This window comes from Protopterus annectens, chromosome 9.part0 (genome assembly GCF_019279795.1).
Source record: "Protopterus annectens isolate FY-2018-M chromosome 9.part0, PAN1.0, whole genome shotgun sequence".
Lineage (NCBI taxonomy): Eukaryota > Metazoa > Chordata > Ceratodontiformes > Protopteridae > Protopterus > Protopterus annectens.
The window spans coordinates 1,164,140,306-1,164,165,158 of record NC_056743.1 but is presented as its reverse complement, the minus strand read 5'-3'; the positions used below and the strand labels follow the sequence as shown (position 1 = coordinate 1,164,165,158).

The 24,853-nt window shown below is 44.3% G+C and overlaps 1 protein-coding gene across 3 annotated transcripts in view; it reads right to left on the bottom strand.

Annotated features, from left to right (window-relative positions):
* Positions 1-301: 301 nt before the first annotated feature.
* CCDC86 (coiled-coil domain containing 86) overlaps positions 302-24,853 on the bottom strand; it is a 165,925-nt gene continuing 141,373 nt past the window's right edge. For all 3 annotated transcript variants that reach the window (XM_044084051.1, XM_044084049.1, XM_044084050.1), the window contains exons 4-5: positions 3,712-3,786; positions 302-1,223 (exon numbers count right to left, since the gene is read on the bottom strand). In XM_044084051.1, coding sequence (XP_043939986.1) covers positions 1,125-1,223; positions 3,712-3,786 — 174 coding nt within the window. In that variant the 3' untranslated portion in view covers positions 302-1,124. The remainder of the gene's footprint in view (positions 1,224-3,711; positions 3,787-24,853) is intronic.

The window sequence follows — 24,853 nt, the reverse complement described above, 5'->3', positions numbered from 1 at the left end:
TATATATATATATATATATATATATATATATATATATATATATATATATATATATCTTTGGGCAGTTGTGTCCTGACAAAAAATTGTAAAAATGGCAAATGTCCTGAGATTTTAGGACAAAATTATTTCCTATATTTTATGTAATAGTTGCATAAAATAGTTATTCTGCATCTGAAATACCTAAATGTTATAAGAAACAGAATAAGCAGCTAAAATGCTACACTAATAAGCTTTTATTAGGTAAAAAAGTTAAGTTCTATCCTTTGTACTGGCCATATGTGTCGGCCTGTAAAATCTGATGTTTGAAAAGGTGGCAACACTACCTTTAATTTTTTTTTTAAAGCTAAGTTTTTTTTTTTTTACCTTGCTTGGATGTGTTTTTAGTCATGTGATTCAATTTGGGAGGGATATTCAGAGAAGGGTGTGTGAAGTTTTCCATTCATTCTGAGGAAGTTGTGATATACTCTTACGAAAGCGTTCAATTGGTGGAATAAAGTGGATTTTGTGGCTACAATTGTTGTCTACTACAGGTTAAATTGGTGTTGGTTCCCGGTTCGTGCCTGTTTTGCTTTTTGGGTTATAACAGATAAAGAAGCCCATACACTATGACTTTATTGCCAAAATTGTTCTCCGCAAAGATGAGTACATTACTGTGATACTTGTTCCCCTATAGTCCTCTTTTAATGGACAGGTTAATTATCTTGTCCAAATTTTTATATATATATATATATATATATATATATATATATATATATATATATATATATATATATACATATATACACACACACACACACACACACACACACACACACACAAATGAACAACCCAACAGCAGCAAAACTCCTTCTTGTATTTCCAAATCAAATGGCTACGCTCTTAATGTTCTTAGAGAACTAGAGTGTGAACTTTTGGGGCTAGAAAACTGAAGATGGAAGATAACGTCCCAACATAATACAAGTTGTGCAAATCCAGCTGCAACAAAGCTGGTAAAATGAGAACCTGACTTCTGGTTATAGGAGAACTAGACATGTTACTGTATCAGACTGCATCAGAAAGTCTTTTGTTTGTGTTTGTGCAGTACATTCTGAAGCATATAGATTCACTGCTTTACTCCTGTCTGCTCAGCTGCTTTTGGAATGTATTGCTTTAAGTGTATCCCGCTTCTCAATCCGCCGGAGCTGTTTCCTCTTCATTCGCTTGATCTTGGCTGGGTTCTTGATCTGAAACAAGAAAAAGCAAAAAGGAAGAAAGCTCATTAACAAGTTATACAATGCACTTTGCACTACAGCTCATTTCAAAAAGACTTGCTCTGAGGCCATATATATAGCTGAGGTAGTAGGTACAAATCTCAAATACCAGACTTTACTGCTGTTACCAAAGATTGTGAATAAGACTGAATGTTCACACGCATTTCACTCCCTTCCAATCCGCCCAAGACCTTGCTGCACGTATTCAGCTCAGTTACCTTTATAATGACTGATCGCATAACTCACGTAAATGTTTTCTACACTACACATGCCAATACATTAATGTGATTTTTTTTCTGCAATCAGACTAGCAGTTTGACCATTAACCAACTTTAAAATTATTTTTTTTCTCAAAATCTTTACCTTCCCCTCTCTCACTAATTACATAAGCATAAATATGGCCTATCCCTCTGTTCTGCTTATGTGTCTGCCGAAAATGACACAATACACTTTTCACTTCTAATACTGCCATTCTGTACCAACTTTATTACTGAAAATACAGCTATACTTTGAATTATACAATCACTACACTTACTGCTGAAAACATATGTTATTCTGAGCCTCTGTCAAACTGTGGCTGAAAAGGGTCCTTAGGCTGGTGCACTTCCATGGCTAACAAACACAAACGTGATGGTTATTTGTGGCCTCAAAGCCTACATGGTAAATGCATTCATATGTTTCTACTTCTCCATTATTACTAGCCACATAATTCAGGTGAGAGTGGCTCATTACCATTAGTGATAAGGGAGCAGTGCCTCTCTGTATCCACAGAATGACAACACATGGAAATGACTGCACTAGCACAGCTACAACTGTTCAGTCTGTTAAAGTTTAGCTGCCTACAAAAGTAGGTTTGATGTTAATTCCATGTTTTAGGGATAGGATATCGATCTCACATAAATGCACAAAGGAGTGCAGCATGGCAATCTTAACTTCAGTTTGCTTAACACACAATTCCCAATATGGGACATTTCTATAAGAATAACGTAAAAAATGAAAAACAGCCTGATCACAATACAGTACACATAAGCACATTGCAAAACAACCCATAAGCCAAAATAACCCATAAGCCAAGATAATGACCCACCTCCCATCATGAACACCTGTAACTAGGGACACACATTTCTAATTCTTTAAAAAGTGAAATTTCATTTTCATGATATGAAATCTGGGAATCAGTATAGTGATTTTTGAAAATAATTTCCAACATGCAAAATTAAAGTAGATCACTCCTGTTTAAGGCACATCAATCTGGCTTGCAACAGTTTCCATGATCATATTTTAATTTAGCTTAGTTTATTGCCGTCTTTTAGTTGTTTTTTTTACCATGCTCTGGTTAGTTAAAGATTGAATACAAAATGCTCAACACAGCAAAATGACTAAGTAAGTACTAAGTAACACATTTTAAGAAACATGAGCAGCAGGAAAAAAAAAAAGATTGCTTAGACCCAATATGGCATGTTAAATGGACATCTTGCATTTTTCCACTACTCTGTCCAAATTTGACTTTCTGGTACCTTCCCCTCAAACAATGGAAAATCAGTGTTGTCCCAATTTACATATAGCTCAAAGTACTGGATAAATTAGGTACATATCTAGGAATTTAAAGTTAAAGGCAACGAGCAATACCAACAAATACAGTAAACTCTCAGTTAACTGGAACTCAATCAACCAGAAAAAAAATACAATTTTCATGTGTTGCACTTTGTGTCGTCCTCCCCCCGAAACATACCTTACGTTTTTAGAGTCGGAGTTTTAAAAAGGAAGACAGGAATAAATTCCCTCTCTCTCCAACCTAAGAACAAGTAAAACCAAACAAATAGTACACGGTACAGTATTAGTCAGGCCTATTTTTAACAGTAACTCTGAAGCAACCAGAAACTACAGTTATCCAACATCTACCAATCCCCGTGGGTGCTGGTTAACATAGTTTACAAAATATGCCAAGGGTAGTCAGAAGCTAGTCAACATCAACTTTAGCACCACATCACAAAAGCTTCACAGAACAGAATATATTAAATGTAACAAACTCAGTGAAAGCAAGTAACCACATCATTAAAGAGAAACAGGCACAACGGACACACACATATCAAGCACAATGCAAAACTTAGCAAATAAGACTACTGATGACTCAAGACAAAAAGAAAAGTAGAACATACAACTTAAATTTGCATAATTGGGGAAAGAAGCTGTCATATTAAAGTCTTGCTATGCACCTTTTTCCAAACAATTTACTAGTGAGATAAAGACAGAGGTAGAGCTGAAAAGTACAGAATGTAGATGTCCAACTGACCCTTATAAGCATGAGCAACCAGATTTTATCAGAGCCACCAATATTGCAATAACTGCTCACTCCCTTTTTAAAGGTACAGCATTCTAAGTACATAACAAATAAAAATATTAAATGTGAGGCCACCAACTTAACTTCTGTCCTAGAAAATAAAGAAACTGAACATCTCACCACTTGAACAATTTCGGCCTTCCTTTCATTCTCTTGACGCTGCTTTAGATTCTTCTCACGACGTTGTTTCTTCTCCTTTAAGGATAACAAAAATTCAGTTATAGGGTTATAACTAATTACATGTACTAAACTCATTACCAAGAACAGGCACTACAATTAATGACACAAAATAAGTTATGTACTCACCATAACATTCCATCTGAGTTGTTGCTCTTCATTTGTCTTCAACCTGTGGGAACTCGGATCCAGCACGGATCCGACTTGACCGCATTTCTCCAGCATCTGATCAGAGCAACAAGCTCCTCCCCTACCCATAATGCCAGTCTCCTTCCTCCCTCAGATTGAGTTTGCTGCCCCCCATAGCAACCCAACCTCACACAATGTCTTACACACCGACACCAGAAACTCAGACAGTATCTACAGGAAAAAAGTTATGTACTCACCATAACGTTCCATGTGAGTTGTTCCATCTCGCCTTCATTTGTCATTGATAGGTTTGGAGCCAATCCTTGGCTCCAACACGGCCGTTTAGCAAAGCTCAAAGATTACCAGTAGCTCAAGACCAAGCCTCTTTATCCCATGATGCATTGCTGGAATTACCTCAGATCTTGTTTGCTGCGTGTACCATATCCTAGTAAGAGGACTAATCTCCCCAGACAGGAAGAACCATTGAATAACCAGGATGAAGTCAGTCTCCAGGTACAGTCAGTCAGGTGGGAGAAGGAGGGAGGGACATGAGAATGAAGGCGAGATGGAACAACTCACATGAAACTTTACGGTGAGTACATAACTTCTTTATGTGAAGTTGTTCAATCTCGCCATTCATTCTTCACTGATGGGTAGCGTCCCTAACAACCTAAATCCTGGGTGGCTCACCGGAGTACATTTTTCAGGACCATAGAACCAAAGGAAGCCCTGTCCCTGGAGGCCTTCATGAGTGATAAAAGTGTGAGGCTTAGATAAAGTGGCTGCAGCACAGATATTGTCAAGAGGTAACTTGGCTTGAAAGGCCGAAGAAGTAGAGACTGCTCTGGTTGAATGCGCCTTCACTTTATGCAACAAAGACCTATTAGCAGATGAGTAAGTGTAGGTGATACAATCTGAAAGCCACTTGGAAAGGGTTTTAGCCACTGGTCTACCTTTTCTGGCTACAGAGAATGAAACAAAAAGTTGGTCTGACTTTCTGAAGTCTTTTGTTCGGTCCAGATAATATCTAAGCTGACTGTGAACATCAAGTTTGTGCAGCATGTATTCTAAATTGTTGGTATGCTTGGGGAAAAAAAAGGGCAACTAAATAACTTGATTTAAGTTAGTCTCAGAACATACTTTAGGCAAAAAAGAAGGGTTGGTCCTAAGGGATACCCTGTCAGGATGAAAAATCATATATGGACACTTGATAGATAATGCCTGAAGCTCTGACACTCTGCGGGCAGAAGTAATGGCCACTAGAAAAATAGTTTTCCATGACAGAAACTTGCACTCACAAGAAGACGCTGGTTCGAAGGGAGAAAAAATAATATGGGAAAGCATTAAATTCAAGAGGTCTCATGTGAAAAGTACCTTTGAGGAAGGCCTTTGATAACTGGTGTTGCATAATATTCAGTCCATCAGTACCTAGATGGAAATTAGATATAGCTGCTAACTGGACCCTAATGGTAGCAGCTGCAGCTCCTTCGTGAAAAATCTCTGTCAAGAATTCTAGAATGGATGACAATGGAGTTTGGTAAGGATCAAGGTTTTTGTTAGAAGCCCAAATGGAAAATCTTTTCCACTTACTCCGATACAATTTTCTGGTGGAAGGGTTTGTGGGAAGCCAACAAAATTTGATCATCTGAAGGATTATGAAGCCTGGCTATACGGGCAACTGGAGCAGCCAAGCAATTGGCTTCAGTGACTGCAAGGAAGGATGGAGGTCCCCTGACGGGTATGTGTCAATAGGTCTGGAACTGGGTCCAGGGTCCATAGATCCTCCAAGAGATGATGGTAAAGAAATGGAAACCAAATCTGCCAAGGCCAATGAGGGGCTATAAGAATGGCAGTACTTCCCAGCAACCGCTTTCTGTAAAAATCTGGGCATCAGAGGAATTGGGGGAAATGCATAGAGGAGACCTGGGGGCCAATCGTGTATAATGCATCTCTCGGGGGTTCTCCCAGAGGGGGGAATCAGGGCAAAGTAGCTTCTGCATTTGGTGTTGATGTGGCTGGCAAAAAGATCGCAGCAAGGCTGGCCCCATTTGCGGAAAATCCTGTCCGCAATCTCCTGTTTGAGGGACCACTCATGTGGCAACAATATTGCCTTGCTCAGCTTGTCCACTATTATGTTGGATATCCCTGGGATGTGCTTTGCCAAAAGAAAGCGCTGGGATGACATAGCCCACTGCCAAACTCCAAGGGCTTCTCGGCAAAGGGGGGTAAGACATGGTTCTGCCCTGTTTGTCCAAATACCAGACCACGGACATGTCTTGTCTGTATGGCAATTGCCCCTAGAGGGAGAGAGTCCTGAAAGTACTGCAACACCAGAAGTACCGCTCTCATCTCTAGGACATTGATATGCAAATGTGACTCTTGATCCGCCTTTGTGCCTTGGGCAGTCTTTCCCTGAAAATGCACCCCCCCACCCTATCAGGGAAACGTCCATGGTCACAGTGGCTACTGGAGGGGGAAGTACAAAGGGACGTCCTATTGCAACATGTAGAGACGTCAACCACCACTGAAGATCCCTCTTGCAAGAGTTTGTAATCAGAATCATATGGTTCATTGGCAACTCCTGGTGAGACCATTGAGTGAACAGGAGCCATTGAAGAATCCGCATATGCATCCTCGCCAATGGAATGGCTAAAATTGCTGCTGCCATCAAACTTAGTACTTTCAAGACCTCTGCTGCTGGAGCTCTGTTCTTTGAAACCAGTGATGTGATGTGTAGGTGAAGAATTGATACCCTTTCAACTGGAAGACGTAGAGTAGTGGTTGAAGTGACCAACTCTGCCCCTATAAAGACTACATGCTGCAATGGCGACAAGGCAGACTTTTTGAAGTTGACCGTAATGCCTAAGTGGTTGCAGAGTGTCAGAGTGGATTCCGTTGCCTGAATCAGTTGATGCCTGGTGGTGGAGGTAAGGAGCCAATCGTCTAGGTATGGAAACACCTGGAATCCTAGACGCCTCAAGTGAGCCATGACCACTGCCATACATTTGGTAAACACTCTGGGGGCTGTAGTGAGACCAAAGGGCAGGGCTCGAAACTGGTAGTGACTGGCTCCCAGCCAGAAACGCAGATGATCTCTGGATGGTCTGGCCATTTTTATGTGGTAGTACGCATCCTTGAGATCGATCGAGCACATCCAACTGTCCTTCCCTAAAAAGGGGAGTATGGACTGAAGCGTGACCATCCGAAACTTCTCTTTTTTTACAAATTGGTTCAGTCTGCTGAGGTCCAAAATGGGTCTCCAGTCCCGTTTTCTTTGGAACCAAAAAATATCTTGAGAAAGTTCCGAATCCTGTCTGGTCTGCTGGGACTGGTTGGATGACTTTTTCTAGCAACTTGCAGACCTCTATGGTTGATTGTTCCCTGTAACTAGGTGGAACATCCAGGATTCTCTTGACAGGAATGGGTGGAGTGGAGAACAGTATGAAATACCCTTTGGAAATGATGCTTTTTACCCATCTGTTGTTTGTGATATCTAACCAGGCTTCTGGGTACAAAGATAAGCGACCCCCGACTGCCTCCAGAGCAGGACAGTCGGGCCTCCTCTCAGGAGCGCTGATAGGGTTGACCGGAGAAATTATCTGTCACCCTGGTGTTGCGGACCCCCTCTGCCGCAAGGGCAGCGTCTTCCATTATTACCTCCTCCTCTGCCCCTGGAGGAAGGTTCTCCACGTGTCTCCTGAAAGGCTCCTTGGGCTTTACGGAACTACTGAAGTAAATCCACAAGCCACAGGACCCGGAGCCAAACTTAAAATCAAAACAGAGTTTAATACACTAACACCACAGACGTGTAAAACCAAGCGCTTTCACCCGGCCTCTGCCAGGCTTTTTCAAGGAATGAATACTTGTGCACAGCATCCCTTGTGTTTAAATAGCACATTTCAAAATCAGCTGTTCAGCAATTAATTAATAATTGTCAATTCACTTGAAGTACTACCTTTACCTCCTTTACAAAAAAACATGTTTTTTTAAAAACTCTTGGGTATTATGTTGTACATAGCAGAATAAGTTAAACCAACAGCTCCGATACAATCAGAGCCTAGCTTTTCTTAGTTTTAACACAGACCCAATGTTTATGTTATCGTTTAATCCTGGGGACCTAGTGGAGTCTAGTCTCAATTGCCAAAAAAGTTTGCGATACTCTAGACGTGTCTCCCAACTCCCTCCTCTTACTTCTGGGGTAATCTGTTCTAGTACCATAAACTTTAAATTCATATTGTTTCTTTTTGAAAGAAAGGAAAATGTGAACACTAATAAAACTAGGTTAGGCACGTATAAGTGCGATAACTGTAACCAATGTGCTGCTATGTTAAACCAGGGGACATTTTATCTACCTAAGAGGAAATTTACAGTTAGATCTAATAAATATTACAACTGTGCAACAAAGGGAGTGGTATACTTAGGGATCTGTACATTTTGCTTAAGTTTTTATATTGGCAAAACGGAAAGAGCCTCAAGAAAAAGAGTATATGAACATTTGTATGACATCTCCAGAGGTAAAGAAACTAATGCCTTTTTTAAACACTCCCAAAAGTGTAACAATATGAATTTAAAGTTTATGGTACTAGAACAGATTACCCCAGAAGTAAGAGGAGGGAGTTGGGAGACGCGTCTAGAATATCGCAAACTTTATTGGCAATTGAGACTAGACTCCACTAGGTCCCCAGGATTAAACGATAACAAACATTGGGTCTGTGTTAAAACTAAGAAAAGCTAGGCTCTGATTGTATCGGAGCTGTTGGTTTAACTTGTTCTGCTATGTACAACATAATACCTAAGAGTTTTTAAAAAAACATGTTTTTTGTAAAGGAGGTAAAGGTAGTACTTTAAGTGAATTGACAATTATTAATTGCTGAACAGCTGATTTTGAAATGTGCTATTTAAACACAAGGGATGCTGTGCACAAGTATTCATTCCTTGAAAAAGCCTGGCAGAGGCCGGGTGAAAGCACTTGGTTTTACGTGTCTGTGGTGTTAGTGTATTAAACTACATTTTGATTTTAAGTTTGGCTCCGGGTCCTGTGACTTGTGGATTTACTTCAGTTATCAGTTTATTCATTTGTTTGGTTTTTGGCTTTACGGAACTACATCTTTCCTCCCCTTTGGCCTTTGGGGTAAGGTCGAGTAGGGGTAGAAAAGCGTTCTCCGATGGCAGAGTCTTTCCCTACTGTTCACACCTAGTTAATGTTTCCTTTACCTTAGGCCCAGAGAAGGATGAGCCATCAAATGGGGTATTTACGAATGAAGACTTGAAGGGCTCCGCGAAAGAACAGAGGCGCATCCAGGCCTGCCTACAAAGAGCAACCCCTAACCGGCACTTGCGAACTGCTTCTGCTTCGTGCACCACGTGGCAAGAAAGACTAAAGAAAATGGCGTCAGCCGTATCTTTTATACCCCTGGCAACCTGACGTTAGGGAAGGGCCAAAAGCAGCCGACGCAGGAGCCAGGACTTTGGAATTCAGGCCGAATGAGGGCAACCTGCCAGCAGGATTACCCAAATATAATGACTGCAACAGTGAAACACGAAGAACATCCACTGCTGCTGCAGCCCTACTCGACCCATCTGCTGCATATATGAGACACATGGACGAGTTCACAATGGAATTAAGGGTAGCAAGCTAGGCAGAAAACTTATCAGTGACACCTGCAGCTACAGCACCCTGAAGAGCATCTCCCAACTCCTTAAGGAGGTCTCTTTGCAGTCTGGCGAAATGGGTCAAATAGTACAGTGATCGAAGGGTGACAGTCGCTAAAGTGAACATGCATTTCCCATATCTATCCATGATCCTAGAATCTCTGTTAGGAGGATGGATAGATGCAGAAGTTTCAGACAATTCCTTCTTGGTGGCTGCTGCATCACCATGGCAACAACAGGGACTCCCTTAGACAAGAAGGTTTTATCCGCTGGGGCAGAGATAAACTTATTCGGCCTCCAAGGGACAGTTTCCATGGACTCCCGAGACTCCCATGCCATATGAGAGACCAGTTGCATACGCTCATTGTAGAGATATTAATAATTAATGAACTACATCTTTTTGAAAAGTTAGAAAATGTTAAAATTTTATATATTTTTTTTATTGATATTTAAGCACTGTCACTTTATTATAACAATAATTAATTAATGATTAATTGACTGAATTTGTATAAAAGGAGCTAGTTAACTGATGTTCAATTGTTCTGATGAAGTTGAATACGAAAGCGCTTGACCTAACGTTTTGTTTGACTGCATTACATTGCTTGGATTTTTGCAGTGAATAAATTGTTGTTCTGGGTTTTAGAATATCGGCTCCAGAGTGGTTGGCTGGTTTTATTCGTTGTGTTATCCACTCTTACACCCTATTGTGTTTCATTGTAGAGTGTGGAGACACCCAGGAGGTGGAAGGTTGAGACCCAAACGCCTCCAGAAGAACAGACTCTTCCTCAGTAGGGTTTTTGGACTGCCAATCACCCCTCTGCCTAAGGATCTCCGCAAAGGAGATGTCCTCAGAGGAGGGGGTCAAGGGGACCCTTCTGATTCATCCAAGTCAATGTCAGATATCAAGGACTCCTGTGGGGAGTCCAAGTGCCTCCTCTTGGACACTCTTTCAGGGAACTTCCTCAGTAGGAACCTCTGGAGAAGTCACAGAAGAGCAGGGGGTGCCCAGTGGGGCTACCTGTGACTCTGGGTCTCCACGCTTGGGGTGGCCAACGGAAGCAGAAACAGACACCGGCACTTTAGGGAAAGAGGATGCCAGACCTGGTGATGAGGAAGTCTTAGGAGACCGTACTCGCCTCATGGCTTCAAAGGCATCACAGCTTCGATGAGAAAGAGTTGACGGACCCGAAGGAACCTTTTTCACAATAAAAAGGTATCCAACGGTTCACAGAGACTTAGACACACAGAGTTTATTCAAAAAGTAAACGTAAAGCGCTTTTCTTCGCTCAAAATTTGAGCAACTTCTTCAGACAATCAACACTTTGTCTAATTAATTATTTATACTCTCATCGCTAAAACCACATGGTTATACATCAATTACGGGTTTAAAGTGATGGAGTTACATAAACAAATAAAGCAGCAAATAGTGTGTATTTAAGATGTTATATACACAGTTAAAAAGTAACCCGAAGACCTGAAGGAACCAAGATCCTCTCCTGCATCGATGCCGTGGGCTTCGAGCATGACGAGGTAGTAGCAGAGCTTACCCACACTGAAGACCCGAAAAGAAGAGTCGGCACTGACAGGTCAGTTAGACTATCCTCACCGGACCCGACCAGAGAGTGTGTCTGCTCCTAGAGTCCCCAGTCGACGCAGAGGACGTCCGAGTAGATGGAGCCAATGACACTGGGACAGGTGTTGGTCAAGGGTTCTACAACCATCAGGTCAGTCTCTTCTGGCTCCAAAAACCTCTACGGCTCAGAGGAGGAGCAGTCAATTTCTGGGTAGTAGTCTTGGTTCCGACACCTGGGTCAGTGCAGACAGCAATTTAGCTAGGCCTGGTGCCTTTAAGAGCTTCTGTACCAGCCGGTCCATTTCCAAATAAGACTAACAGAGGACCTGGAGGAATGCACCGATGGTGCCGACTGGAGTAATGGAGAAAGAGATTCGGAAATCGGTTCCAAGGCAGTGTCCCGGGTCTGAAAGGAAAACACCGTCGACTCCAAAGGCTGTGAAGCCAAAGTTACAGCAAGTTCCACTTTCTTCGACTTCTTTGACTTAGAGGATTTGGAGGACTTCGATGACTTGCTGGCTCCATCCTGGTCAGTCAAAGCTTCCACAAAGGCATGCTTAAGAAGACCCCGATCCATGAGCTTTCTCTTCCTCTCAGCAAGCACTCTAGTTGAAAAGGAGTGGCAGATACTGCAGGACTCCTGAAGGTGCACCTCACCCAGATAAGCACATTGAACATGTTTGGTCAGTGACAGACATCTTTTGTCTACAGTCAGGACATTTTTTGAAACCAGACTTAGGATGTCTGTCTTTATCTTCCGACATAAGAAAAATTGTATCACCTTTAACAAGAAAGCAACTAAGAAAACACACAATATTAATGCCCAAAGCGCCATACTATATATATATATATATATATATATATATATATATATATATATATATATATATATATATATATATATATATATGTATAGAGAGAGAGAGACACACAAGAACTAACTGTATATTAGTCAAAAATACCAAACTACAAAATTGCACTAAAACTACACTACTAAAGGCCGAAGCCCACACTAGCAAAGAAAGGCCACTAAAACTAACAAGGCCCAAAAAGATAGTACTATTCTGGATAAGGGAAACGCTAAGCAACAGAGTAGATTTAAAATACATGAACAATTTTTAAGAAAAACTTGCTAATTCGTTGAAAAAGTCTCGAGCAGAGCTGGAAACCAAGAGATCAGTGCCGCGGCAAACTAGATCTGAGGTAATTCCAGCAATGCATTATGGGATAAGGGGCTTAGTCTCAAGATATTGGTAATCTTTGAGCTTTGCTGAACGTCCGTGCCGGAGCAGAGGATCGGCTCCGAAGCCATCAGTGAAGAATGAACGGCGAGACTGAATTTCACATTAACATTTTATGGCCAGAACAGGGCCATGTCTTATCCAACCAATATGAGGCAGGGGGAAGGAGGGAGGGACGGTGGAAGAGAAATGAACAGCAACAACTCAGATGGAATGTTATGGTGAGTACATAACTTCTTTATCTGAAGTTGCTGTCTTCATTTGCTCTTCAGCCTGTGGGACAGAGTCCCCAGCTATTAAACACCTGGGAGACCCTCATGGAAGGATATTCTGTAACATAGCGGAGCCAAAGGATGCCCTACTTCTGGAGAGAAGGTCCAACTTGTAGTGCGAGATGAAAGCATGTGAAGATGACCAGGTAGCCACACAGCAGATGTCATCCAAGGAAACTCTGGACCAAAAGGCGGCTGAAGTAGCCATAGATCTAGTAGAATGCACCTTAACATGACCTGGCAGAGGCACACCTTTTGTTGAATACGTCAAAAGTATACACCGAGAAATCCAGCGAGCAATGGTGACCTTAGTTACAGGCTTCCCTAAGAAGGGCTTAGAATAGGAAACAAAAGTTGATCAGACTTGCGAAAAGCCTTGGTTCTGTTCAAGTAAAAACGTAATTGTCTATGAACGTCCAGCAGGTGCAATTTATACTCTTCCTTATTCTGAAAGTTTGGAAAGAAGACAGAAGTTGATAACCTGATTGATGTTTGATTCTGAGGCCACTTTAGGTAGAAAGGAAGGATTAGTGCGCAAAGAAACTCTTCTCTTTATGGAAAATCATGTACAGGGGCTTAATGGACAAAGCCTAAAGGGCAGACACCCTTTTAGCTGAAGTAATAGCAATCAGGAAAGCTGCCTTCCAAGACAGGAATTGTAGATCCACTGAAGCAGCGGGCTCAAAAGGAGAAGAAACCAAGGCTTGAAGGACCAAAGTAAGATTCCAAGGAGGCATAGGATCCTTGATCGGAGGCCTAAGAAGAAAAGTACCCTTCAGAAAGGCTTTGCAGAGCTTAGAAGAAGCTAAAGAAGCTGCATTATTCCCTATGTGGAAATTAGAAATAGCTGCCAATTGAACTTTAATTGTAGAGAAACTGGCACCCTGCTGAAAGATGTTTGCCAGAAACTCCAAGATCACAGGAACTGGAGCACTGAAGGGATCCAAATTGAGAAGCGCTTCCATTTACTGGACTAAACCTTCCTCATGGAAGATCTATGAGCTGCTACCATAATCTTCTTAACCGGAGAAGATAACCCAGGAGTCCTAACTATTATGGGAACTGGAGCAGCCAAGACTGGCAGGATCTGGATGAAGGATCCCTGAGGGATGTGAAATCAGATATGGATCCAATGTCTAGGGAGGACACTACACGAGACCACAGAGAAAGGAACCATACTTGGCAAGGCCAGAAGGGGGCAATAAGGATGACGAGTTCCCTACCCATTGCATTTTCTGGATCAATTTTGAAATCACGGGATAAGCATAGAGAAGACCAGAGGGCCAAGCATGAACTACGTCGTCTGTGGGGGGCTCCCCCGGGGGGGGGGGTACAGCGTGAAAAACTCGCTGCACTTCATGTTGGAAGGAGGCGCAAAGAGATTGCAGCAAGGCTGACCCACTTTAGAAAGATCTGCTTCGCTATTGAAGGATTCAAAGACCACTCATAAGGCATCAGGACAGACCTGCTTAGCCTGTCCGGTAGAATGTTGGACCTCTCTGGAATTTTCACTGCCACCAGAAAATGGCGGGTGGAGATCACCCACTTACACAATCTTATGGCTTTACGGCAAAGGGGATATGACCTGGTTCCCCTGTTTGTTTATATACCAGACTACCGACATACTGTCTGGATAGCAATCATCACTGGTGAAAGATGGGCATGAAGAGCTTACAGTGCCAATAGTACTGCCCTCATCTCCGGGACACTGATATGCAGCTGGGTCTCCAGGGAAGATCATGTGCCTTGAACTGTCCATCCCAAGCAATGCCCCCCCACCCGAGAAGGGAAGCGTCCGTGGTCACAGGGATGGGGAGAATAAATAGACGACCACGAAGATGATCTGGGGGTTGAATCCACCAAAGAAGAAAATCTGTGCATGCCAGGGATAGTCTAAGAGGATGTGACAGTAGCAGATCTAGAAAAGGACCACTAGACCGCCAGAGCCCATTGTAGCACCCTTATATGTAAATGAGCTGTGGGGACAAGGGTGACTGTGGCCACAATGCACCCCAACACTCTTAAAACCAACTCCGCCGGAGATGGAACTTGAAGAATGTGCAAGACGATGTTTGAGGGAATGAAGTCCATCAGGTGGGCCTTGGTCTGAATGGTGTCCAACTGGGCTCCAATGAAATCCAGAACTTGGAGAGATTTGTTGAGATTGATGGTGATGCCCAATTGGTGGGTGGTTTGGATAAGAAAGTCCCGGGCTTGGCAGAGTATGCCTGGAGGGGGTGGAGAGGACTCCAATCATCCAGGTAAAAGAAGACCTGGAAGCCCTGCAGTTGCAGGCTAGCTGCTATCACCACCATCACCTTGGTGAACATCCTGGGGGCTGTGGTGAGACCAAAAGGGAGCGCTCTGAATTGTTAATGATTCTCCCACAGCCTGAAGTGGAGAAACCTCCGAGAGTGTCTGTCCATTTTGATGTGATAGTAGGCATCTTGAAGGTCTACTGAGCACATCCAGTTCTCCTGCAAGGGCAGGATAGATCATACAAAGTTACTAGGCTATTGGCTCTGAGTCCCTTATAAGCCTAGCCAAGAGTTTAGCCCATGTACAGACAAATCAGCACCTGATGCCCTGTTCAGCAGGGCACGGGTGGAATCCCATCCGGTTATCTAGGTTGCACTTAAAGGGGTAAACAGGTAATCTGCTTAACGTGGAGAGGAGTCCACTCCACAGATGGGGGAGTCTCTGGGAAAAAATCTGTCCTGCCAACAAGTGTTATTAATGTCAGGCCAGGTTGAGGACACATATACGGGTTACTAGAGTGGAGCTTGACTTGCGGATATGCAGCAGTCCCATCAAGGTGGGGTCCGAGATCACTCTATAATGCCAGACAGAGTTCGCCTCTGAGGAGTCTGTATGAAACAGAGTAGAGGGATAGGGTTTTAGCCTGTGTATGGCAGATTTTTGAGGCCCTGGATTCTCCTGGTGAGGAACCTTTGTGGTCTCTCCAGCTGCTGCATGTGCTTTGCGAGGTACATGCCAAATGGGGCAATGTACTCAATGGGCCTTGTAAGGGAAGAATACAGGGATGTTATGGCCACCTTATCCTTGGATGAGATACCCTTGCTTATGAGGTGGGCCATGTAGAAAGCTTTCCGTACAGTGAAAGCACACATGGTGGCCAAAAGTTAGGTTGCTATCAATCTGGGTGCCCAAATCCCTCACGACTGACTGCGTGCTTAGGACACTTATTAATGTGATAATTTGTGGAGACATCACTCTCCCCAAAGGGGATGATGCATTTTTTTTTTGTATTTAGCTTGAGGCCATGTTTCTGGCATCATTTATTTGTTTGGGTGAGACCCTCTTGGAGGATGTCCATGGCACTAGGGGAACTGATGACAGCACCCAGCTTGTAATCATCTGCAAACTTGGTCAGCCATAGCCCACTGGTTTTGGCCTGTACCTCAGAAAAGTTTATCCCAAATAACAAGGCCCTAAGACTGAACCCTGAGGTACGTCACTCAATACAGGTCTACTGCTTGAGGTGGTTTCCCCTATTTTGACTAGGTGGGTTCTATCTGTGAGTCAGTTAGCTACCCATCTGGTAACATACGGCTTGATGCCCAGTTGAGAGTGTTTATCTATTATGCCCAAGTGGGGAATAGTGTCGAAGGCTTTGGCCAGGTCAAAGTAGGTGGTGTGCACTGCCTTCCCCTAGTCCATGGCTTTGGTGAATGTCTGAAAAAAAGTCAACCAAATTTAACAGATATGACCTCCCTGTGACAAAGTCAAACTGTGTGGGATAGAGTATTTGGAGGTTGCCAATATCTTGTTAATGAGGTCCATGACGATCCATTTCATGGCCTTGCAGATCAGGCTAGTTAGGCTGATGGGCCTAAAATTTCCTGGGCTGGTGGACGCTCCACCTTTGTGTAAAGGGATGACGGTGGCTGTCCTCCACTCATCGGGGACAAAGCCGGTACTCAGGCTTTGGTTGAATAGGGTGCCTAATGTTGCTGCAAGTTCTAGGATGCAGCCTGGTATGTCATCGGGTTCCATGGAGGCTGCATTTTTTGCCTTTGAGAGGTGTGTGACCATCCGGAATTTCCTCTTGGCAACTGACAGATACAGGGTAGAGAGACCTGGAATAGATGCCTAATCTGGACTGGTCTGGGAGGATGGGCTGGATGACTCGTTTTCTAGCAGCTTGGAAATTCCCTGTGTTGCTGCCTCCCTTTGCATGGGTGGAACGTCCAGGAGGAATCTGGCCTGATGGAGCCTTTGAAAGAAAGGAGATTGAATATTCTCTGTATATGATTTGCAACACCCACTGATCGTCTGTAACCAACTTGATGGGTGTAGAGAGAGTCGACCCCCGACTGCCTCCAGAGATGTGCAGCCGGCAACTCTTTAGGGCTGCTGCGTGGACCTGTCCAAGAACAAATCTTGAGACCCTTAATTCCTCAGAACCCCTTTGCTGCGAGGGTGGCCGTCTGTAGAATCCCCCTCTGCCTCTGGGGGAAAGCGAGTTCTGAGCCTGAGACTTCCAGAACCATATTTTCTTCGCCCCCGCTGACTCCTGGAGAAGGATCGTTGAGGGGTTGAGAAGCGGATTCTAATGGCAGACTCTTCCCGTCCTTCTCACTCTGGACCAGTGTGTCACATACCATCTTGCCAAAGTCGTACAGGGCATTAGTAAAAGATGCCTTGAAGGGCTCCAAGAAGGTACAAAGCTGGAGCCAGGAGTGATGCCTGATGGCAATGCCTGCCCCTGTAGCTCTAGAGGTGCTCTGTGGCATGAGAGAGAAACCGCATAAAGGTACTGGCAATGGAGGTGAGGGTGGCCATTCAAGAGGAGAAAACATTTTTATCCTCTGCCAAAGTGGACCCGGGGTAGACGCGGCAATCTCCTTTACAAGGTCTCGCTGAAGCCTAATAATTTGTGCATAGAGTTCAGCGAATGCACAGCAAACGTGGCTGAAACGTAGGCCCACTTCCCAAAATAGGAAAACATCCTTGAAGATTGATGAGGGGGGGGTCCCCTTTAACCAATGTGCCCTGTCTGTGGGGGTGCTGAGGACCTTATCTGGGCACTTGGGAATAGGCTCGACCATGTCATGCTCCTTCCATGAACCAGATGTCACATGATCCACCAGATCATCTGCGGAAGGGGACACCCAGGAAGTAGAGGGTCCTGTGCCAAACGCCTCCAGGAACAATGACTCATCCGGGCTGGGTTTTTGGACAAACCACCTCCCCCCGCACTGCCGCAGGATCTCCATGATGTCACCAAATGAGACATCCTCTGAGGGTGATGGGAGGGGAACCCTCCCCTTCCTTCAAGTCAGTGCCTTCTGTGAACGACTCTGACAGGGCATCTATGTGCCTTCCTTTTACACGCAAGTTTGAGGAACCTCCTCGCAGGGGGGGGGGGGGCTCTGGGGAGGACTTGAATAGCTGCTCCCATGTGAGAGCTCCCTAGAGTGAAGAGGCAGCAGGCTGTCCCTGAGGAAGCAAGGATGGCAGAATCCTGACCAGAAATAGAGGGAACCAGGATGGATTCCAAAGACGAGATCTTCAAGGGCCTCAATGGGATCGAGAGAACCCTCTCCACCACGTCAAAGGCAGAAGGAGAACGAACCATCTGAGTTGGGGCTACAGATGGGTCTGTCATCCTCTGGATCAACGGGGGAGCTAGAGCCGAACCTCCAGGTGCCGAGACTCTAACTGGAAGGCTCTGCTCCAAAAAACTTGGAGCCAGCGTAGAGGCTATGGCTCCGAGTGTCGGACGGGTCAGAGCTAGTCGGATCAGACCTGCTCAAGGTAATGGGCGGCATCGAGGTGCCAGATACTGCTGGCGCCAAGCCCTTGACACAGAGGGTCCTCGGATCAGAGGACTCCAAAACCAGGGGTCGGATCAGAGGAGAAGTAACTGGGATGAAGGCGGACTGCTTGCTCCCCGCACCAGAGGGAGATGGGGCAGACAAGACTCCCATCTGTATCTGGGTGCAGATGAATCTCTGCATCATCCTGTCCACCTCTGCTTCATAAAGGCATTGGGTGGATCTGGAGGAAGAGGCCGACACCGGTCTAGATGGTGTGAGGTGATGCTGATGCCAGGGAATGGCTCCGAAGCCCTTCTGGCTCAGGGGAGAAGCAAGGGGAATTTAGTCCAGGAGACTCAATGCTCTGAGCTAAGTGCAGCTTGACTGGTGGTCCCGCTGAGGTTGAGCGGTCGGAGACCGCTTCCTCGGTCTGTTCTTGTGCTTATCCCTGTGCCCAGTCCTCTTAGTGGGAGCCCAAAGGCTGGGCCAGAGACAGAAGTAGTAGCCTGGGTAGCAGTAGGAGGAGTGGCTGGGGCCCCCATAAGAACATGGGGGAGAAGGCCTTTCAAAATAAGTTTATTTCTTCTGTCGATCAATGCACGGGGACTGAACCCCGCGCAGATTGAGCAGAAGGATTCAAGATGGGCAACCCCTAGACACTCATCATAAAGAGAGTGGTCATCCGCTGGGGAAAGCTTATGACCACACTCTGTGCATTTACGAAAACCCGGTGTGGGATTCTCTGACATGGTCAAGGGAGAGAGAGGCGCCCAAATGGAAGAAAAAAGTACAGTTGTGTACACTTACCACAAATGTAGATGTTAGAGTGTATTCACTGTTGCAGTCGTTACATTTGGGTAATCTGCTGGCAGGTTGCCCTCAGTCGGCCTGATTAACAAAGTCTTGGGTCCTGCGTTGGTTGCTGTCCCTTCTTCCATGACGTCAGGGGTATAAAACATGCAATCAATGCCATTACATCAATTTTTCTTGCCCCAGATGTCAGGTGCCCCCAAAGAAAAGCAAATACACCAAAAAGGCTTTTAATCATAGTAAAAGAAAGGAGAGGTATAGTAAGAGAAAAACAAGGGGCTGGAGGGAGGGTAACCAGGACTGCAACAGTGAATATACTTGAACATCTATATTTATGGTACATGTACACAACTGTACTATGTTCTTCGTGTTTCACTGTTGCAGTCATTACATTTGGGTAGAATCCCAAAGCTATGATTGGGAGGATGGATTTATACAGCATTAGAAGCAGCTATAAGGCACTGCAGGACAGCAGTGGCAAAGCCAGCTCTGGATTTAGAGAAGAGCGGTAAATGGCAATGTTTGGTGAATGTATGAACTGAGCTCCAGGTAGCAGCTTCTAGAATGTCTCTGGTAGGAACCCCTCTGAGAAAGGCTGCAGAAGTAGATGCAGCCCTGGTGGAATGAGATCTGATCCCCTTGGGGATAGCTTTATCATGGTGCATATAGCAGAAACTAATACAATGGCTTATCCATTTGGAAATAGTCTGCTTTGAAATAGCCTTTCCCTCTGCCCTTGATTTTGTCCTGTTTAAGTAGAATCTAAGTTGCCTGTGTACATCCAATGAATGCAGAATCTGCTCACCCTTGTTCTGTGGCTTGGGGAAGAAAGTCTGCAGATGAATGGTCTGAATAAGTGCCACACTGGATATCACCTTAGGCATAAAGGATGGATTGGTCCAGAGAGCCACCCTGTCCGGATAAAAAATAATGAAAGGCTCCACTGCCATAAGAGCCTGTAATTCTGAAATCATTCTAGCTGAAGTGACTGATAAAAGTAAAGCTGTTTTCCAAGAGAGAAATTTTAGGTCCACAGTAGCAGCTGGCTCAAAAGGAGGTAGAGTGAGTTTTTCCAAAACAAAATTGAGGTCCCATGCAGGAGTTGGTGCTCTCCTGGGAGATCTTACATTTTTGGCCCCGCTGAGATGCTGCATTAGCAGAGGATGAGAGAAGAGGGGAGGTTCTGCGTTGTAATGAGCTGAAATGGCAGAGGCATGGATTTTTATGGAAGAAAAAGGCCCTTGTGACGCATCTCAGTTAACTATTGCAAAATCTGAGGAATACTGGGCATTGCTGTGCTTATTATTCCTTGTGACTGGTTCCAGGCACAGAATCATTTACATTTGTCAGCATAAGATTTTCTAATAATAGGCATTCTAGCCTCCAAAATGACATCCATCACAGGTTTGCTGAGAGATGCCAAGGGTGAAATTAGTTGATTAGCCACGCTGCAAGATTTAAAGTTTGGAGCAGTGTGTGCAGAATTTGGAAGCTCTGCTGAGACAGCAGGTACGGTGTCTGAGTCAGGTGCCATGGAGGAAGTTGCGACACATTGCACAGGAGTGAGTACCAGTGTTGGCGAGGCCAGTCTGGAGCAATCAATCATTTTTGGTTTCTCCTGTCTGACTTTTAATAGGACTTTGGATAGCATAGGCAGAGGGGGAAAAGCATAGACTGATCGGTTTGGGCTCCCCCATTAGCATGTCAACATGTTGAAAACTTGTGGTTCCAGTTTCCATTCGTGTGGGTCCATAAAATTTTTGCTTAGATCATCTGTCAGAGTATTTAGCTTTCCTGGCAGGAAGAGTATTTAGCTTTCCTGGCATGAATTGAGCTTGTAGATGTATCTGATAAGTCAAGGCCTTGTTCCACAATGCCATGGCTAGTCTGCAAAGGGGATAGGAATTTGTACCCCCCCCCCCCCCGCTTGTTTATGTACTACATGACTGTGTTGTCTGTCTTTATCAGTAGTTGTCCTGGATGAAGGTAGTCCTTGAAGGCTGTCAGAGCATTCTGTACAGCGAGCATCTCTTTCTGACTGATATGTAGGGGCATTTGATTTGGGCTCCATTTGCTCTGAATGCATTTCCCTACCAGATGCTCCCCCCAAGCATAGTCTGATGAGTCTGTAGTTAGGGTTTGGGCAGCAGGGGGTGGAGTGAATGGCAGTCCCTTGTTTTGGTGGCAGGCCTCTGCCCGCCATAGAAACTCTAGTTGCAGGCAAGGTATAATAGGAATCGTTTCCAGGCTGTGACAATGTTGACTCCATAAACTTTTTAGGTACCACTGATATTTCCTCATATGCAGTCTTGCATATGGAATTAGAAGAATGCAGGAGGCCATGAACCCCAAGGCCTGCAGAATTTGTCTTGCAGATAGCTGGGTTTTTGTGGCCACCTGTTTGAAGTAAGTCATCAATTGAATTTGCTTTTCTGGTGTAAGGCAAGTCATCTGGGCAGTTGTATTCAAGCTTGCACCCAGGAATGTAATTTTTTGAGAGGGTACCAGTTGTGATTTCTTTTCATTTATGGTGTACCCTAGACAAGTTAGAACCCTTTTTACAAACACCAGATGCTTTAGAAGAGTGTCCTTTGTTTTCTGCCTGAATTAGACAATCGTCCAGGTATGGATAAATTTGAATATTTCTTTGCCTGCAAAAGGCAATTACTGGTGCCAGGCAATTTGTGAAGACCCTAGGTGCAGTAGATAAGCCAAAGGGCAGTGCAGAGAACTGGTAATGCAAGTAGCCTGCTTTGAAGCGGAGGTATCTCCTGCAAGATTCCTTGATTGGGATATGCAGGTAAGCCTCTTAAGTCCAGAGTTACCAACCAGGCATCTTTGCCTAGCATAGGTAGTAACTGTTGAAGAGTCAGCATCTTGAATTTTGAAATGTCCAGAAATGTATTTAGAATAGATAAGTCCAGAATCGGATGCCATGATTTGTCTTTTCTGGGTACCAGGAAAAGTCTTGAATAAAAACCTTGTCCCTTTTCCTCTTCTAGTACTAGTTGAATAACTCCCATATTCATGAGGGACAGAACTTGTTTCTGGGCCTCTGCCCACTGTTGGAGGCAGATCTGGCCATCCGTTTGGGATTGGCAGTGTGTGGAAATGAAATCTGTATCCCTGGGATACTATATTTAAAACCCATTTGTCCTGGGTAATAAGTTGCCAGTTTCGTGCATGAAGTGCCAGTTCCCCCCCTCCACAAAGGGACGGCCAAAATTAAGTGCTTGGTGATTGTAGAGGAAAGTCATTGAGACTGTTTACCATAGGGAGGTGCCTTGTTGCTTCCAGGTTTGGAGGTGGAGGCACCCCATTGTTTTGTTCTAAAAGTTCCTTGTGACTGAAACCTGGAGCCTTTGGAATGTCTGGATTTGACTTGAGCGGCTCTCAAGGGAACTGAAAAGGACCAGTTCTTAGTAGGCCAGTGCCTACTAAATCTGGGTGGCTGCACTTGTAAGAAATCTTTCACAGTTTGCATAGACTTAGCTTGATCTTCCATCTTTTTTAAAACTTCTTCAGCCTTATTACCAAAGAGACTGTCCTGTTGTAAAGGAGCATCCAACAATTTTGCTTTAACATGGTCAGGCAGATTTTGCTCTTTGAGCCAAGCATGCCTTCTTATCACAGATCCAGTTACTGCAGCCCTGCAAGAGACCTCCAAAGAATCAAACCCACATTGCAAAGTATGTTTTCCAACTTGTTCAACTGAATGTAATAAATCCTGCAACTCTATTTTCCACACAGTCGGAGATGAACATCATTTTCCGTTTAAGCAGACCGATGACATGCTGTTGATATTTAAGCATAAGGACAGTTTAAAGCCCTGATTGCCAAGGTTGCAGACATGTAAACCTTCTTACCCCATCTATCCAGCGCCCTGGAATCTGTCAGAAGGGGTAGGATTCTTAGTAGAGGCCTTAACGCCCTTGGGACCCTGAGAAATAGTTTCAGGATCAGCAGTAGGGTTTTTGAAAAGGAATTTGTGGGAGTCAGGAACCCTGTAGTATCTGTCTGGCTTACTAGGAGCCGGAGGCAGAGAATCAGGAGTCATACCGGATTCTGAAAAATACATCAACAATGTCTAGAACAGGAGGTATAGCCAAAGGCCTATGCTGAGAAAGAAGAAGAAAATCCCCAAGTCTCTTTTTAGATTCAGAGAAATCCTAACTTTCCTAGTGGAAGTGTTCCCTTAAGGTATGTAAAGTTTCTCCAAAAGAGAAATCCTCAGGAGGAGAAGCAGAGGGGATGGAATCTTCTGCATCAGAGTCCTCATAAGTGGGTATAGATAAATCCTGTTCTGAAGATTCAGTCAGTGCCTTGCCTAGGCCTCTTAGCAGGAGGGGGATGCCTACCCCTGATCAAGGTAATTAAATCTTCAGCCATTTTGATAATTTGTTTTTTAGGCATCGAGGCCTGTACACGTGGCCCAAGCGTCAGTTTTTAGACATAGAAGTAGATTTTGGTCTTAGTTTTGAAGATGGCATCGGTTTAATATACAAATCTTTAGTCCTGAAAACACCCTTAGAAGCCGGTGCCTGCACAGCGGCTCCAGACCCATCTAAGATAAGAGACATCCACGGGTTCAATACTTATAGCATCTTGCGGCATACCAGACTCCGAATGGGTCTCAGTGGAGGCCTGCGAATCAAAAGTAGCGGGTATCAGGGGCTGCGAAAGTGCCTGAGTACTGGCAAACCGGCGACTGGCTTAGGAGAAGCTTCATTGGTTTTGGACCTAGACTGTCTGTTTCGTTGTTTTTTTTTTTTTTTAGGCATTCCGGTAGACGGATTGCTAACCGATGACATTTCTGGATAGTTAAATCTTGAGCCAAAATATTTAGAAGCAAAAATATACAGACGTTTAATCGTGTGTTGATTAAATTTAGCACAAAACAGACAGCAAGGCACATTGTGGTCAAGACCTAGGCAAGGAATACAGTACAAATGAAAATCCTTATGAGGTATTTGCTTCCCACAAGTAATGCAATTAACTTTTACTGACATCGGTAAGGAGCAAGGAAAAGTTTCCCCAACGGGTACTTAGCTTTTAGTTGAAGACTTCGGTTCTGAAACTCGAAAACGAAAATTTTAGGAGTCGGCCGACCGGCACTTGCGAACTGCTTCTGCTTCAGGCACCGCCCTGCAAGAAAGACTGATGTAATGGTGTCGGCTGCATGTTTTATACCCCTGACGACCTGACGTCATGGAAGAAGGGACAGCAACCGACGCAGGACCCAAGACTTTGTTAATCAGGTCGACTGAGGGCAACCTGCCAGCAGATTACCAAAATGTAATGACTACAACAGTGAAACACGAAGATCTCACACACACACACACACACACACACACACACTGCTCGAGACAGAACAGAAAGAAGTTTTTTTGAACCGCTGCAAAAATGTGGATAGAGGAGGTGAAAGGAAAAGTACAAGAGAATTTCTAGATAGAAAGAAGATCCAAGGGAAAATATTTCAACACACCCAAAATTAGCTCAGAGCAACAGATCACAAAGTTTACTCTAGCAAGGGAAACGAGATCTGAGGGAGGAAGGAGACAAGGGCATTATGGGTAGGGGAGGAGCTTGGAGCTCAGATCAGATGCTGGAGAAATGTGTTAGAGT